The 17,602-nt window shown below is 50.6% G+C and overlaps 1 protein-coding gene across 4 annotated transcripts in view; it reads left to right on the top strand.

Moving 5' to 3' along the window:
- Positions 1 to 17,602, top strand: part of TTC7B (tetratricopeptide repeat domain 7B) — a gene marked incomplete at both ends in the record, with an annotated part of 236,690 nt that overhangs the window by 117,557 nt on the left and 101,531 nt on the right. For all 4 annotated transcript variants that reach the window (XM_080707808.1, XM_080707806.1, XM_080707805.1 and 1 more), the window contains 3 exons: positions 1,146 to 1,283; positions 14,770 to 14,853; positions 16,703 to 16,807. In XM_080707808.1, the coding sequence (XP_080563934.1) occupies positions 1,146 to 1,283; positions 14,770 to 14,853; positions 16,703 to 16,807 (327 nt within the window). The remainder of the gene's footprint in view (positions 1 to 1,145; positions 1,284 to 14,769; positions 14,854 to 16,702; positions 16,808 to 17,602) is intronic.

Below are 17,602 nucleotides of genomic sequence, written 5' to 3'. Positions count from 1 at the left end.
AGGCACTCAACAAAGACTTAGGATGAAATCTTCAAAAGCAGGCTAGTTTCCATAAGAGATGACTCATTTTGTGGGAAGTGGCCTGTCTTATATATTCCCATGTGTCTTTGACATTTAAGAGCCAGGAGTTTTAAGTGAGTAAGTTCTGACGGGTGGCTAGAAGTAAATGTCTTAGACTCGCCCGAAAAATTTTGCCTCATTAGCGAGAGAGGGAAGGTATGTGCGTGGCCTTTCTGAATGTCAGGCAGGAGAATAAACATCAGCCTGGGGGACCAAGGGCCCTGGAACATCACATACACTTTTACAGGGAAGCTGGAGGGGCCCTGACTCTGCTTCTGGGGACAGATGGCTCTGGAGAACTCCGTTAATTAGCAGGATGGGTAGGCAAAATTTAGCTTTAGAGATTCCAAACTCCCTACTAGGGAAAAAAGGAAAATGAATGGGCCCTTGAGTCTTTAGTGCATGTGGTGTGGCTGGGGGGGATCTGTGCAGAAGTGAAATTTCAGAAGCAATGAAGACAAGTCTCTGTGGAGAGCATTTGGCTGGTGGCTAGATGAGGGAGCGAGCCTGGGTCCGTTGATGCGTCTGCGCTGAGCAGTGGTGTTGGGCGTTGGCAGGGGTTCTCTCAAGCCCTCTGCGGTTATGTCATTAAAGGAGTGCTCTGCTCGCTTCCCGACTTTTTATGTGTCCCTTGAATGCTTTCCTCTGCGAGGTGGGATAGTCTTCAAGGTCCATCTCGGTGAAGATGCCGTGTGGGGGTCTGGATGTTGCTGGGTGATAGAGAAGCCCCCGCTGTCTCTGGGGGCCTGGTGCACCCCCAGTCAGGGCTGGGGGTATCCTCTCGCTCTGTAACGTGGAGCAGAAGCAGGCTCACAGTCGCACCCAGCAGGCCCCCTGGACGGGTGCTGCCCAGCGGCATCGGCCATGAGGCCGTGTGTGAGCAAGCTCCAGGTCGACCCCTAGGCCCTCAGGGTGCTGGGACGCTGTAGCAGATGCCAGGCTGCTCTGGGGATTTGGACTATGTGGCTGGAGGTAGCAGGCCCCTCACTCACTCCCCTCTCCCTCCAGTCCCTCAGTCCCCCAGGACACCGTGAAGTGTCATGTATGGGGGCCTCACCGCCTGCTTCCTTCTCCCGTGTCCTCAGGCCAACCGGGATGCTGTGCTGAGCAGGATACCGGAGCACCGGAGCGACCGCCTCATCAGCTTGCAGAGCGCGTCTGTGGTCTACGACCTCCTGACCATCGCTCTGGGGAGAAGAGGCCAGTATGAGATGCTGTCGGAGGTACGGCTGCCGAGCCCGGTGGGTGCCAGGTGGTGGCGTGACTGGACAGCCCCAGGAAGAGCGGCAGCCCTGGCCACCCCCCTCCCCGTCTCTGCAGCAGCGTGGCCGCGGGCCAACCATGCTCTGGTTTCCTCCCCTGTGAAAGGGAAGTTGGGCGGCAGGACTGGGTGGAATTGACGGATGGCCTCTTACGGGTAGTGTTCGTGACCCAGCAGGCCGTGAGGGGGGAGGGAAGACTGGCATTTCTCAGGCAGCTTCTCTCCCAGTGTAGTATTTCTATCATTACCAAAGTCTCCCATTTGTGATACTAATTTCCTGATAAATTGTTTCATTTAAACTATCAGTGTGCGGGCCGGTCAGCTGCTAGAGACCATTTCATGTGGGGTAAATGGCGACTGATCAGAAAGGGCTCAGTAGATTCCAGATCTTGTGCAGGGAGCTGTGGTCTTCTCTCTCCAGCACCTAGGAGATGCTTAGCACAGATGCTGACTCTTTCAAAAGGAGCTGTTTAATCTGGGATGTGGCTAACCATTGTGTGTGTGTGTGTGTGTGTGTGTGTGTGTGTGTGTGTGTGTGTGTGTGTTTTACTGGAGAGGGAACTCCAGAGCTTCTACCTCCAAGCTACACTCTCAACCCTTTTTATTTTTTATTTTGAAACAGTGTCTCACTAGGCTGCTGAGACTGGCTACTGGCTGAGGCTGCCCTCAACCTTCTCTCCTCTGTCTCAACTTCTCAAGTACTGGGATTACAGGCGTGGGCCACCATGCCGGGCTATGGCTATGCGTTATTAAGTTCCTGCCCAGAATACCAAATTTTACTTCAGGAAGGCCAAATAAGTTAGGAGACCATTTTGTCTTTTAGCAAAATATAATGAAGGAGAAAGGAAGAAGCAACCTCTTCTGCTAAACGAGCTTTCCATGTTAGTTATCTTTCTCTTTCTAAATTTGTACCCATTGCAGCAGCCTCTGGGCCTGAGGACAGGGAGTGAGAGACAGTAACAGGTCGGCTGAAATCAGATGAGCTCTCCCCTCACCCGCCAGCCTGCCGAACCTGTGGGAACAGGCGAGCTGAGCCTGCGTGGCTGCGAGCTGTTTTTAGTCTTTGATTTGGTGACTGTACAGGGCAGTGGTTACTCAGCCTTCAGAAACACCAAGCCTCCCACACAGTGAGGCTGGCTAACGAGGCACACACGGCCCGCCCTGCCGGGACGCAGCCCGGGCCGCTCCTCATGTCTCGACTGGCTACGGGGCTGGCTGTCACCCTAGCAGCATTCCTCTGCAGACTGGCAGCTCGGTGCTGGTCTCCCAGCACAGAGTTTCTTTGGGGGTTGCTACAACTGTATCCATAGGAGTTACTGGCACAGGGACCTTCGGGAAACTTCCCGTCTAGTTATGGAGGCCAAATAGAAAAGCACGAAAAGGTAACAAAGGTAGAGAGGCCTGGACAGTGTGAGGCTCGCTAAGCCCAGGTGAACGCAACAGGCCGGTTTGCACAGTGGCAGTGCCGGCCCGGGATAATGTGTCGTGGATGTCTGAATTGGATAGGAATGAACTGTATCAGTCCCCGCTTATCTGCAGTTTTCCTTTCTGTGACTTCGGTTTTCTGTGGTCAATCTTGCTCTAAAAATATTAAATGGAAAATTCCAGAAATAGACAAGTTTCAAATTGCATATTTTTGTGAGTGGTGTGATGAAATCTTACATCCTCCCACCTGCAGGGGAGGGACAAATAGGAACAAAGGGCGAGCTGTTGCTCTGTCCAGCGTATCCGTGCTGTATACGGTACCTGCCCGTGAGTCGCGTGGCGGGCATCCTACTTATCAGATCGACTGTCATGTATGTGGTGCTTGTGTTCAGGTGGCCCCAGAGGGTAAGATTAGAGCTGCGTAGGAGGCAGCGGGCATCTGCTCTTGTGCTTTGTGGTTCTGCTGCGATGCTTACAGAAAAAAGCATAGCATGTTTGATACTAGCTGCCGTTCCAGGGTCTGATACTAGCTGCAGTTCCAGACATCCACTGGGGGTCTTGACGCATGCGAGAGGAGATGACTATAGTCTAAGAGAAGAGAGACACCCTTTGTCTCTCTAAGGGAGCAGGCCAGAGGGCTGGGAACTGAGGCTGGCTTTCTCTTCAGTAGGATTCAGTCTCGCCACCTTGCTTGTGCCCCCTGCTGCTGGGATCCAGCCACCTGGCTCTGTGGGGATGTGTGAGCAGTTCCTCTCTGAACCTCAGAATCGGAGCACAGACACTCCTTGGTACAGGGCAGGCGGAGCCTCTTGTGAACAGAGGGGTTCAGGGCATCACGCTGTCATGGGAGAACAGCGCCTGTCCATTGACATTTCTTTCCTCGTGCCCAACCACCACCAACACTTCCATGTCAGGACAGGCGTGTTTTCCTTCTTCCTGGCTCCTCTCCCTGGCTGACCTCGGCTCATAGGCACCTGAAAGGGAAGGGTGCCTCTCTTCCAGCCTGGCACCCTCGGGAAGCGGGTGCCCTGCAGATGCCCTTGAGAAGCGGTGTCCACAGCAGGGAGCTAAGCCGCTCTCAGAGGGCATGGTTCTCTCTGGGCCCTTCTTCTCGCTGCTCATTCAAGATGAAAGCCACTCTCCGGCTCGGCTGAAGACTTGGCATGTGCCCACATCAGCCTTTCTTGTCTTCAGGGGACTGTGCAGCCAGATCCTGGGCACAGAGGATTGACCCACAGAAACACACTGAAGTTCTTCATGGCCTTGTTCCAAAGGGTTTAAATGTACGCACAATGTTTACCATCCTTCCAGCGCGCTGAGTTTTCATGTGTTTTTAGAGACTAATTGTGAGCCTTGCTGAGAGGCTTGTGTGGGAAGGAAGGCTTCTTTTCCCCCCTTCAATTTAAACAGTAGCACTAGTTGGCATGACAACCCGCGCTATTAAAAGTAAAGCAACAAGCGCTGCTTCCTCTGTTTTTCAGAATGAACCCAAGCTGCTAAGGAGGTTTCTTTCTCCAACTTGACTATTAATGGCTCCATTTTGACAGAATATTATGGGGTCCTGTTGGAAGGTTGTGTGTTCCCCCTACATAGACAAGGCAGCTTTTAAGACAGAAAGGGTATTTTTATCTTTCCCATTGAACTTGTTTGTTTATGATATATCTCAATAGCACTATAGTTCTGTGGGTAGAATTGTCTGGGTAGTGATGGTACCAAAGGGACATTTGTACCTCCACACCTAAATGGTTATTTAATCAGGGAACATTGTGGAAAACACCGCACATCTAACTGAGCCCGTGCAACAGCCCACCATCTGCTACTGTCCTTTGGGTTTGAGCATCCCACGCAGCCCACCAGTACTGACCAGCTGCCTGACCTGGCGCCCGGGTCCCTGGAAGGCATCAGCGGCGTGGGCGACAGCAGTGGGCTCTGAGAAGCCAGGCAGAGGGTTGGGCTCATGGTGGGCGCTCAGTTAAACCTGGCCAACCCCCAGCACTGCTCAGCCAGTGTGCACTCTCGCCCCTCGTTCTGGTTTAGAACCAAACTGTCCCCGGATGTGCACCAATTATGTCTTCCCCAGGAAGGCCCAAAGGTCAGAGCCCTAGAGGAAGAGATGGACCCAGCTTGGGGCAGAGCCCCGGCCCGAATCTCAATGGTCCAGCCTCGCGAGTCGACCTGGTCTAGGACACCAGCGTTGTTTTTGCATGATGACCTGTCCTGGAGAATCAGCCTCTGCCATGGCCCCTGGGGTCCGCCATGCCCAGCCGTATGGAAGCATTTTTTGAATAAAGTGTTGCTTTCTTCTTCTGGCCCTCAATGAAAATGCCAATCAGTGTTCCCAGGAGAAGCAAAAGTGGATTAAATTCTTAGTGTGGTTCACTTCAGAGGAATAGGTATCACAGCCTATACCTCATGTTTTGTTTTGGTTTTTGCTTTTCGAAAAAAATTTAAATATGCTATTTTAATCTTTTTAAAGGGAACAATTCAGCAGCATTTAATTACGTTCACATTGTTGTGCAAATACCCTCGCTATCTAGTTCCAGACTTTTCTATCACATCAGATAGAAACTCTGAGCCGGGCACGATGGCACACACCTGGAATCCCGTCGTGGGAGACTGAGACAGGAGGATCACAGGTTCGCACCCAGCCTCAGCAACTTAGTGAGACCCTGTCTCAAAATTTAAAAATAGAGCTGGGGTTATAACTCAGAGGTAGAATGCCCCTGGGTTCAGTCTCCAGTACCACCACTACCACTGTCACCACCACCATCACAACAACAACAACAACAACAACAATTATTTATTTATTTATATCTAACAATTATTTATTTGTATGTAACGATTATTTATAATATTAAACAATTATTTATATTTAACAATTATTATGACAATAAGAATTTTTAAAAGAAACAATAGTCATTAAGCCATAGTTGCCCGTTCTCCCCCTCCCCTGTGCCCCGGCAACCTCTCATCTACTTTCTGTCTCCAGGTGTTTGTTTATCCTAGGTATTAGTCTGAAATGGAATCGTGCAGTAGTAGCCCTTTTGTGTCTGGTTTATTTTACTCAGCTAATATTCTCGAGGGTCAGCCCTGTGGCGCCGTCCATCCCAGGGCTGGTCTCAGGACTTCTTTCCTCTCTGGGCAGAATAGAAGTCCGCCGTAAGTATATGCCATTTTGTTTACCCCTTCATTTCTTGGTCCACACGTGGGTGGGGTCTTTCCTCCCTTGGACCGCTGTGCATTCGCGGTGGACGCTGGCATTCACGTAGCTCGGCTCCTCTTTTCTGTTTGGTGCTTACCTAGGAGTGCCAGGTCAGGTGGTAAATCTGTGTTGAACTTTTATTTTTTTGAGAATTTTGAATGGGTTTATTTATTTATTTATTGAAACATTTCTGGAAAAAAAAGAAAAAAAAAAGAAAACATTTCTGAAATGAACATTCTTAGTACTTTTATTGGTGCATTATAGTCTCACATCCTAATGTAGATCATAGTGATAGAGACATACATACACACATCACTCGGGGGCCTCCCCCAGCGCTTTCCCCTCTCCCCCTTCCCCGCACAGGGCAGTGAGACTGGCATTGGACATAATTCCTTCATTGATCCTCCTCCTAGACCACCTCCCTGGCTCTTCTGTAGTTTCTCCTCCATTTTCTGAAGCCCCTCTCTGAATATGAGATAACATATGACCCTTCACTCTGTAACTGGCTAATCTCACTTCATATAATGTCCTCCAGGTCTATCCATCTTCCTTCAAGTGACATAAAAATTTTGTTCTTCTTTATTGCTGAGTAAAATTCCATTGTGTGGATATCCCATAATTTTTTGATCCATTCATCTGTTGATGGACACCTAGGTTGGTTCCATAATTTGACTATTGTGAATTTTGCCGCTATAAGAGTGGATATGCATATATTACTATAATATTCTGATTTCAGTCCCTTTGGGAAGACCCAGGAGTGGTATAGCTGGATCATAGGGGGATCCATTCCCAGCTTTCTGGGGAATATCCACACTGATCTCTACATCATCCACACTAGTTTACAACCCCACCAGCAGTTCCAGTTCCTCACATCCTCACCGTATCTATTGTTGTCTGACATGGTAATGATTGCCATTCTAATCAGGGTTAGATGGACTCTCGGGGTGGTTTTGATTTACATCTCCCTAGTTGCTAATGATGTTGGACATTTTCTCACATGTGTATTGGCTATTTGTGTCTCTCCTTTTGTGAAATGATTATTTGACCTTCTGAAGAGCTGCTAAACTTTTTCATGGTGCTGCACCAGTTTGCATTTTTTTGCCACACACAAGGCTCCAGTTTCTTCACATCCTCACCAACACTTTATATTGGTAATAGCCATCCCAGTAAGTATTAAGTGGTATTTTATTTTGAGTTTAATTTGCATTTAATTCCCCCAGGACTTAAGTCATTGAGCATCTTTTCATGTTTTTATTGGCCATTTGTATATCTTCTTTGGAGAAGACTTTTCAAGCCCCATCAGGTCGATTTATTTATTTTTTGTGGCACTGAGGATTAAACTCAGAATCATCACTTCCAGCCTTATTTTATATTTTATTTGGAAACAGGGTCTCTTAAACCAGCTGAGACTGGCTTTGAACCTGTGCGATCCTCCTGCCTCAGCCTCCCAAGCGCGGGGATTACAAGCGTGCGCCACCACATCTGGCTTTTTATTTTGTTTTGAAACAGAGTCTTACTGGGTTGGTGAGAGTCTCACTACTTGCTGAGGCTGCCCTCAACCTGTGATCCTCTTGTCTCAACCTCCCAAGTACTGAGGTTACAGGTGTGCCTGGCCTGTCAGGTCTGTTTCTTAACCTGGGTTTTTCCGTTTCTTATTGTTAAGTTACAGTGTTCTTTATTACATAATAGACTGATTTGGGGTAATTATTTACAATTTTTTTTCTCCCATTCTGTACTTTGTCTATTCACTTTCTTGATAAGTCTTTGATGCACAGAAGTTTTAGGTTTTGATTGAGTTGTGTTTATTTTCTCACATTTGGGGAGGGAGAGAAGACTTTTATCTGTAGCCGAGAGTCCTATAAGCATGCCTCTTGGAAGCTTTTCTTGGACCCAGTCTCCCGCAGAGCAAATCTCTCAAACCCCGTTTTAATTTGTACTTTTATCTTTAGTTAATTTAGAAATAAGAGCTTCAAACTGAGTATTGTGAGACCTGGGTGCTGGCTGTGGGTCTGCCACTGTGTGACCCCGGGGAGGTCCTGTCTCTTCTCTGGACCTTCACTTCCACATCTGTGCCATAGGAATCGGGTCAGAGAATCTCACAGGTCTCCACCCACTCTACGATTGTGACACTCGGCACGTCTAAAACCATACTCCAAATGGCTTAGAATGTTTTTCATTGCCAAAAGTAAAGTAGCGAAATATTATCCAGATACCATGTGAAATTTTAAGATGCATTGTTATGCAACTGCAAGATATTAGACTTAATAGTTGACTCTTAGGTATACATGATGTAGAAAAGAAAGTCTCCCTAACCAGGAAGGATCTGTTAGTGTCTAGCTAGCCCGCCCACAGGTTCACCGTGTTCCTTCGCCGTCTTCTCCTTCTTCTCCCTCTCCTTCTCCATATGGGAATTGAACCAAGAGACCTTCTTCCCCTGAGCTTTCCCTCTGCCCCATCTTATTTCATCTTGAGTTTTTGGTCTCAGGCTGTGTGTGAGAGGTGTCCGGCTATGGATTTCTCCCTCCTCCCCCGCAGGTTCTGGATGCTGACTCGCGCTCTTGAATTCCAGAAATAGACTCTGGCTCCTCCTTGTGCGTGGCATCGTGCAGCTGCCAGCTGTCAGTGCCACGCACCCAGGTGGTGTCACCCGGCTGTGAATTGCTAAATCCCCTCTTACGCCAGAAAAGCATCTCGTTCCCGGAGCCCCCTCAAAGGTGGCTGCCTATGAGAAGCCACAGCAAGGGACTGGAAAGGCATAAGCCCTCGCTTCAGAAAGGAACATTTCTGCGACATTTTTCCACAGCTGAAATGGTTAGGATGCAGGTAGCGCCTGGCACTTGGTCTCCCAGGCACCCGTGTCTCTCTGGTGGGTGCTGCCTGGGCTGCGGGGAGGACGCAGCTTGCGACCCCCTCCAGTGCATCTGTCTTTCCTGGGGGACATAACACTGCTGCCAATGCCAACCCCATCTTCTTTTTCTTGCGAGGAAGGCAAGTTGGAGGCTTCACCTGCTGCTTTATGTGGGTGCCTCGGTGTCTGCAGCTCGGGCTCAGCCCATCTCCCCTTGGCCAGGCCTCTGTCCCCACCCACCAACACCGAAAGTGAAAAGGCCTGGAATCTTCTCTGGTCCCTCCCTTTGCACCCGGGCTCCTGTCTCCTCTCCCCACTCCCTCACTGGTGCCCCACTCCCATCCAGGGATTCTAAGTCCTCAATCACACCCCTGCAGATCCGCTGCGGCCACAGCAGCGGTGGCGTTTGCCCCGTGCCGGGCGCTCGGGTAAGCATTTTCGTGTGCGTCTCATTCAGGCCCGCCCGGTGCCGACAGCCTGCCCGCCGCCTCTGCGGGGCCTTGTGCCCCGGCCCAGCCGGCTTCTGAAAAGGCCGTTTTCCTTAGTGCTTTGCATGGAAGATGCGAATGCTTTTTATTCCATTTTACTGTCATGGTTTCTGTTCCCACCAGCCTATAACATGAACACTGGACATTTTTTTTTTTTTTCCTGTCACACGCGGATAAGGTCGGGGACTTCTTAAAAGGGCCAGCTGCACAACTGGGGTCAGCACGCTCAACCTAGGGGGGGTGGGTTCCAAGAATCCACACAGTGGCCGCCCAGGCTCCTGTCACGTAGACGTGTTCTTGGGGAGGGGGCCCTGAGGGCCTGAGCTGCTCAAAGCTCTGTTTCATCTTGATATTCAAGGAAGCACACGGTAGGTGTCCTTATCTAAGTCATGTGCACGCCATGAGGACTTGGGGAGCTTCTGGAGCCTTCTGGAAGCCTCCCGAGTGGGAGCTGTCAGCATATGGTGAGGGTGCCCAGCGCCCACAGGGAGGCAGAGCTCGCTCACCTCTGAGCGAGGTGGAGGCCGGTTGGTAATCGTTGGCTTGCATTTCCTCACTCTCTTTATAACACCCCAGTGCTTATTATGGGATGTGGGTTGCTATAGTTATGAGAAAGAGGTCCAACTAGGAGGGGACCATGACAGCTGCCGCAGGGTAGAGGGATGGAATGGCCCATCTATGTTCTTGTCAAATTGAGAGCCCTACTGAGGTGCTGGTTGGTAACATTTTGGTTTTTGTTTTTCAGTAATGGGGATGGAACCCAGAGGCATTCTACCTCCAAGATACACCCCAGGCCTATTTTTTATTTTTTTATTTTGAAACAGGGTCTCACTGAGTTCCAAAGGGCCTCACCAAGTAGCTGAGGCTATCCTCCTGTCTCAGCCTCCCAAATGCTGGGATTACAAGCGTGCGCCCCGGTTTGTTTTGTTTTGATAGTGGAGATTGAACCCAGGGGCATTTGACCACCAAGCTAAACCCCAGCCCTAATTTTATAACAGGTTTTTGCTAAATCACGGAAGCTGGCCTCAAACCTGCAATTCTCCTTTCTCCGTCTCCCAAGTACTGGGATTAGAGGTGTGAATCATTGCACCTGGCAGTAAAACTTCTTAAAGATTCTGCAAGTTGAAAAGTTCTCAGTCCTCAGTAGCCTTGGAGATTCCATAGAGGCCATGGGAACAGGGCCCCCATAAGCAGGAAAAAACAATATTGCAGGGTCTCTATAACAGAGCAGGAACATGCTATACTTTATTTGTTCAGCTATACTTGGCTTCATGCAGCAGGCATGGGCCTGCTGGGTGAGGTGTAAGCGCACGTCTCAGAGGGTAGGGTGTGGCAGTCGCAAGCTCAGACTCTGGGGGCAGCCCTCGTGGTTCACGGCAGGTTGCCATCAGCGCACCAAGACCATGTGACACCCTTCAGGAGTGGTAGCAAGGGTGGCGACCACGCATGCCTGGCCTTGTGTGCAGGCCGTGGGGGCGGCCAAGTGAGGCCGTGCTTGTCCATCTATTAAAAGTTTGGGCTATATAGCAGGTACTCCCAGAAAACTGCGGAATTAACAGAGAACAAGCGAGCATTCTCCTCCAGGTCTGCAACACTGTACATTATTTTCAAGGGTCTCACACTGAATCCTTTTCTAACTAGGAAAGTAGATAATCATAAATTTGAGTATTCAGCCCGGCATAGTGGTGTAGTGGTGCACACTTGTAATCCCAGTACTTGAAAGGCTGGGACAAGAGGATTGCAGGTTCGAGGACAGCCTCAGCAAGTAATGAGACTCTCATCAACCTAGTGAGACCCTATAAAATATGGCCGGAGGTGTAGCTCAGAGGTAGAATGATTCTGGGTTTAATTTTTTTTTTTTTTTTTTTTTTTTGGTGTGTTATTGGGGATGGAACCCAAGGGTTCTACCTCCAAGCTACACCCCCGGCCCTATATTTTATTCTTTATTTTGAAACAGGGTCTCAGTGAGTGGTAAAGAACCTTACTAAGTAGCTGACGCTGTCAAAAAACCATGATTCTCCTGTCTCAGCCTCTCAAATGCTGGGATTACAAGCATGCGCCACCACGCCCGGCTTTGATTCTGGGTTTAATCCCCTGTATCACAAAAAATAATTTTTTGAGTGTTATATATTTTGAGTGTTATATATATTGAATTGGGGTAAAACAATAGGTATTATACAACTTGTTGACTTTTCTTCCTTAATATAAGAATATTATAAACCTTTTAAAGGGTAATAGCTAATTTTTAACACTTACTAGCCCATCCCTGAGGTAGCTGCTTGTAGCTTTTAAGTATTGACTGTACATTAGTTACCGTCAGAGCTCTGCTTCAAGGTGAGGGATCTAGGTGCAGCGGGGGTTGATGGGATGGCCGGGTGCACACGCCCACTCTGGGGTGGCGCCTAGATTCTTTATTTCCAGCTTGCTGTTCGGGTCGTGAACTCCCAATTCCGCGGGTGTGGTCCTCGGGTAGAAGCCATACAACTCGTTGGGGCTGGCAGATAGGGCTGGGTGCCAGAAGATCCCGCGGCATCTGTTTCAGGCCTTGGTTGTAGGTGACAGAACCTGATTGTTAACTCGGGCAGAAAAGGCATGTGTCAGTCTACATCGCTCCCAGTATGCACAGGAGGCTGAAGGATAGACCTGAGCAGGAGTCCAAGAGGAGAGGCCCGGTCAGGGCTGGGGAGGCCACTGACCACTCGGGAGGCCTCCACCAGGCCTGGCCCCTGGGGACCAGGCTCTGCGGTCCCTCCCACCTCACTAGCTCCAGTTCATTGCCAGCAGGAGAATCCATTGGCCTCCTAGGCCATGAGACACAGCCCTGGCATCATTCTTCCTGGGGTTCTCTCAACTCCCCCCCAAAAAGTTTTAAAGTGACAGGCGGCCAAAATGACAAACTCCTCTCCTCGGGGCCTTTCCCCAGGTGCTCCCCTGGCCTCCAGCCCTGGGTTCTGTGACTTAACCACGTGAGGACCAGGCTGCCGCCCCGGCGTCTTCCTGCAGCACCTGCGACGGAGCGAGACTCCAGTTGGGCTCCAGTAGCTGCTCTGCAGAGTGTGCTGAGCACGTCAGCCTTGGGCACAGGGAGGCGAGGACGCACGCTGCTTTACAGCGTCTAGATTTGATTCAGAACAGTCTGTTTCAGCGGCTGAGCTCCTAGGAAGGGAAAAAAAGCTTCCGACATCTCGGTGTTTCTGTGTATGTCTTTAAGTGCTGAGCAGAGTGGGGCGGTTAGAACGTCCGCTTTGATCAGCATCTACCCCCTTCTCAGTTCTGCTCTTCTGCCTGATCCAGCCGCAGTGATTATCATCCTTGTGTCTCCTCCTCATCCCCATGCCCAAAGTCAGTTCCTGTTGGTTTTCATTTCTGGGGGGCCTCACACCTGCTCTCCCCTCTCCCTACACCCCCCCCCCACAGCACTCCACCTTGCCAGCAAGCCCCTTTGGTTTCCCACCAGGGTGATTCTTAAAGAGACAGAAGCTGCTGCCAGCTCTTCAGCAAAGCAGCGCAGTTAGGAGGGCTCTGGGCTCGGGGCTGGATCCTGGCTCTGCTGCTGGGTGTCTGTGCTAGAGTGGGGTGCGTGCCGATGTAACTAGCAAAGCTGGCATATAGTAGCCTAACCAGATATGCGCTGTTCCGTCCCCATCACGAGCAGCCTGGCAGGAGGAGCAGTTCCCCACCCTTAGCTGCCCCTGCCACGGGGCCAGACAACGTCCTTTTGTCCTTCTGCTCACTCTCCTAGGTGTGCGTGTGGAGGGGGGCCCGGGATTGAACCCAAGGGCATTTTATTTTTTATTTGAAACCCTGTCATGTCTCACTAAGTTGCCAGGGCTGGCCTCAAACCTGAGATCCTCTTATCTCAGCCTCCCAAGCACTGAGATTCCAGGCCTGTGCCACCACACCCAGCCTTCCTAGGTGGCGTTTGTCCTTGGGCTTCCGCGCTGCCGCTGGCTTTGAAGGAGCAGGCTGGGACAAGTGTGCGCTCTGAGCTCTCCAGGGGCTTTCTGGGAGGCCGCGCCTCCGGTCCACCTCATGCTGTCTGTGATGGAGCACACGTCCACTCTGGGTGCTAGCCACGCCCCCCCCATGTCTGCTTGCTTGGAATCTCCAGCCAGCCATCCTTCACATCACTTGGCACGTAGTCAGTGCAGACTAGCGGCTTATGGCTTTGCTTTTTTAATATCACAGACTTTTGCTAGGGCAGGTTTCACAGGAAACCCATGAGCATTCTCTATGCCCTTCTTTATAAAGACCATCTAGAGTTCTAGTTCTTGTCTCTCTCCTACCACCTCACTTTGCTGTGCCCTCGGGTTTGCACCCCTCCCGCCGTGGTTCCTTGTCTCTGAGCCCCTGGTCCCTGCTCCTCCTGCCCCCATTCGTCCTGAGAAGCCATCCCCATTGGCCGCTCCTGGGCTGGCTGCAGAACACCACACAGAGATGGCAGCAGGAGGGGCCCAGGTGTGGGGAGCCGAGCTTCTCTTATTGTTCAGAACCTCCTGCCTCCTCCTTCTCTTCCTCCTCCTCCTCCTCCATCTCCTCCTCCTCCTCCTCCTCCTCCTCCCCTCCCTCCGTGTCTGTCTGTCTGTCTGTCTGTCTGTCTGTCTGTCTGTCTCTCTCTCTCTCTCCATTTTTTAAAACTCCCAGCCCTATCCCCTATTTTTTCTTTACTCCCGGGACAGAGCCGAGCAGCCTCTCCTAACCTCCGGGCCCTTCCACATGGGAACACACCTCTACACCCTCGCCCACCACCTAGACACCCCCCTGCACTGTCCTTGCCTGGTCCTCTCCTTCCCCTTGGGTGGTGATGCTTCCCACCTTCTGTGTGATGCTCTGCCTCCGCGTGCCACCCCCCACCCCAGCTCTGATGTGATGCTATCCTGCTCTCTGCAGGGACCAGCGGCTCCCCCTGCTGAGGGGGGAGTTCCTGTGTAGATCACAAACCTGGGAGACCCTGGGCTGGGGGAGAGTGAAGGCAGTCACAGTAACACAGTTACAATGACAGGAGCTGCTGAAGAGGGGGAGGGGAGAGCATGGGAAGAACCGTCTTCTTGGTTCGTGTCACAGCCCCGGCCTGGCCCCTGTCTCACTGCATACCCCAGATCTGGTTCAGGCTAGACCCGCGATGGCCAGGCACATCCTCTGCCCTCATCCGGAGCGCTGCCCCCACCCCGCACTGCCCTGTGTCCCTTCTTGTAGTCGGTCCTGGATGCTGCTCCTGACCCCTGGGATACTTTCCCACAGGGCAGAGTGTCTGCCTCCTTCCCACCCCAGGTCAAGGCTACTTGAGGTCCAGGATGGGGTCTTGGTCAGCTGTGGCCTGCCTCGGCTCTGGCAGCGCACCATGCGGGCTCCCCCCAGGAGGTGTGTGGCGGAGGGTTATGTTCTAAGCATCCTAGGGAAGTCTTGGTGTGTGTGGACATAAACCAAGACGGGCCCGGCTGTGATGATTCTCAGCTGTCTGCATTCTTTTATCTTTCCAAACCAGTGCTTAGAGAGGGCCATGAAGTTTGCCTTTGAGGAGTTCCACCTCTGGTACCAGTTTGCCCTGTCACTGATGGCTGCTGGAAAGGTGAGTTGCCCTTCTCTGTGTCGATGGCTGCCTCACTGAATTTCATGCATGATCAAGCCACTTTGCAGAAGGCTAAGCCACTGTCCAAATAGCCCTGAGGTCCTTTTGCAATGAAAAAACAACTTGAAGCATTAGGAAGCCAGAGCCAGGGGTGGCGGCACATGCCTGTAATCCTCATATTTGGGAGGCTGAGACAGGAGGACCATAGGTTCAAGGACAGCCTTAGCAACCTGGCAAGACCGTGTTTCAAAATAAAAAATAAAATGAGGTTGGTGGTATACCACAGAAGTACAATGCCACTGGGTTTAATCCCCAGTATTACACACACACACACACACACACACACACACACACACACACACACACACAGAATTAGGAGGCCAGGATGGACACAGCATTGAGAAGAAAAATTCTGAAATATAAGCCTGTATCTAGCCATCGTACCTCACTTGTGTGGAATGGATGTGGCTTCAGCTGAAGCTGGGTCTGACCTTGGCTCCCGGAGGGCTCTCTGGGTCACCCTTAGTATGCGCGCATGTGTGCGTGGCATAGGCGGTGTGTGATACTGTGGAGTGCAGCTGCCGAGTGGAAGCCTGGGTGCCTCAGTGACCCCAGGCAGGCCGCTGGTGCCTCAGTTTCCTCTTCAGTAAGATGGAGCCATCCTGGTACCTACTTCATAGAATTGTTACCAGACAAATGAGGTAATGTGCTTGAGATACTTACGATAGTGTCCTCACTGGGTACACTTAGTAAACATGGTAGCCATTGCTTTTGTGGTTAATTTGGGCCATTTAATGAATTGTGAAGCCTGAGCTCTAAGATTATTTGTGCTAAGTGGGCTCAAATTTAGTCAAGCACACGTGCTAACTGGGATGTTTCTTTACTATAATAGCATAAGCTTCCACTGTCTTTTTTTTTTTTTTTTTTTTTGGTGGTACCAAGGACTGGAACCCAGGGGCATTGTACCTCTGAGCTATACCCCCGACCCTAATTTTTAGTTTTTGTTTTTGAAGCAGGCTCTCACTGACTTGCAAAGAGCCTAAGTAGCTGAGGCTGTCTGCGAACTGCAATCCTCCAGTCTCTGCCTCCTGAATGCTGAGATTATAAGCATGTGCCACCATGCCCAGCTGTTTTTCTTTTTCTTTTTCTTTTCTTTCTTTTTTTTTTTTTTATCAGTACTGGGGATGGAACTCAGGGGTCATTCTACCCCCGAGCTACACCCCTGGTCCTATTTTTTTTTTTTTTTTTTTTTTGCGGGTGTTGATGGAACCCAGGGGTATTCGACCTCTGAGCTACACCCCCTGCCCTATTTTTTATTCTTTACTTTGAAACAGGTTCTTACTGAGTTGCAGAGGGCCTCACTAAGTAGCTGAGGCTGTCTGCGAACCGTGATCCTCTGGTCTCAGCCTCCCTAATGCTGGGATTACAAGTGTGCACCACCACACCCGGCTCTATTTTTTTAGTCTTTATGTTTTTTGAAACAGGGTCTCACTGAGTTGCAAAGGGCCTCGCTAGGTAGCTGAGGTAGTCCACAAACCTCTATCCTCTGGTCTCTGCCTCCTGATTGCTGGCATTACAAGTGTTCCTCACCATGCCTGGCTGTTTTTTCTTATTTCCACAATGGCTACAAGTAGGGGACAAACCCCAGCGAAGCCAGGAGAGTGTCCCCATGTCGAGGACCACGGTTCATCCCCTGTCACTCAGGAGCCCTGACCCTGGTAACTCCTGTCCCCGGGGCCCACTTGCCTCTTCAGTAAGAGGCAGCCCAACCAAGCCCCTCCGGGAAGGAGTTAGCACTTGGTTCTGTCCAAAATTTTGAGTTTCACAGAAGTAATCTCCTCTCGCCAAGTCTGCCCGAGCCGTGAAGGTGCTGAAAGAGTGTATCCGTCTGAAGCCGGATGACGCCACCATTCCTCTGCTCGCCGCCAAGCTGTGCATGGGCTCCCTTCACTGGGTGAGTAGCGACATGGCCGCCGCTCCTCGCAGGGGACTCCAGGCAGGCCCGCCGGCCACCCCATGTCATAACACAGACAAAAATGGCAGTAATTACCAGCTACACAAAGATGAGGCCCAGAGCTCAGTCGCAGGCCCAGATTCCTGGGCCTTGCCCAAGGGCTGGGGAACCAGTATGTTCCAGGAACTCTGGACTTTCCTTTTGTAGGAATGTGTTCAGAAGTAGCAGTGAGCCCGGTGTGGTGGTGTGTACCTGTAATCCCAGTACTTGGAAGGATGAGACAGGAGGATAGCAGGTTCAAAGCCAGTCTCAGCCACTGAGGCCCTGTTTCAAAATTAAAATAGTGCTGGGACTGTAGCTTGAATCTAATCCCCAGAAACTCTCCCCCCCCAAAAAAAAAGTAGCAGTGAGCTGAGTATGGTGGCACATGCTTATAATCCCAGTACTTGGGAGGTTGAGACAAGAAAATCATAGATTTGAGGCCAGCCTCATCAATTTAGCAGGACCCTCAGCAACTAAGCAGTACCCTCTTTCAAAATAAAAATTTTACAAAGGAGCTGGGCATGGTGGCGCATGCTTATAATCCCAGCATTTTGGAGGCTGAGACAGAAGGATTGTGGTTCAAGGATAGTCTCAGCTACTACTTAGGCACTTTGGAACTCACTGAGACCCTGTTTCAAAATAAAGAATAAAAAATAAGCCTGGGAGTGTAGCTCAGAGGTAGAATGCTCCTGGGTTCTATTTCCAGACCTGCCCAAAGAGGAAAAAAAAATTTTAAAGGGCTGGGGTTATAGC

Source organism: Muscardinus avellanarius (genome assembly GCF_963383645.1).
Source record: "Muscardinus avellanarius genome assembly, chromosome: 12".
Taxonomy (NCBI): Eukaryota; Metazoa; Chordata; class Mammalia; order Rodentia; family Gliridae; genus Muscardinus; species Muscardinus avellanarius.
Note: the sequence above shows the minus strand (reverse complement) of the source record. Positions and strands in the feature narration are given on the sequence as shown.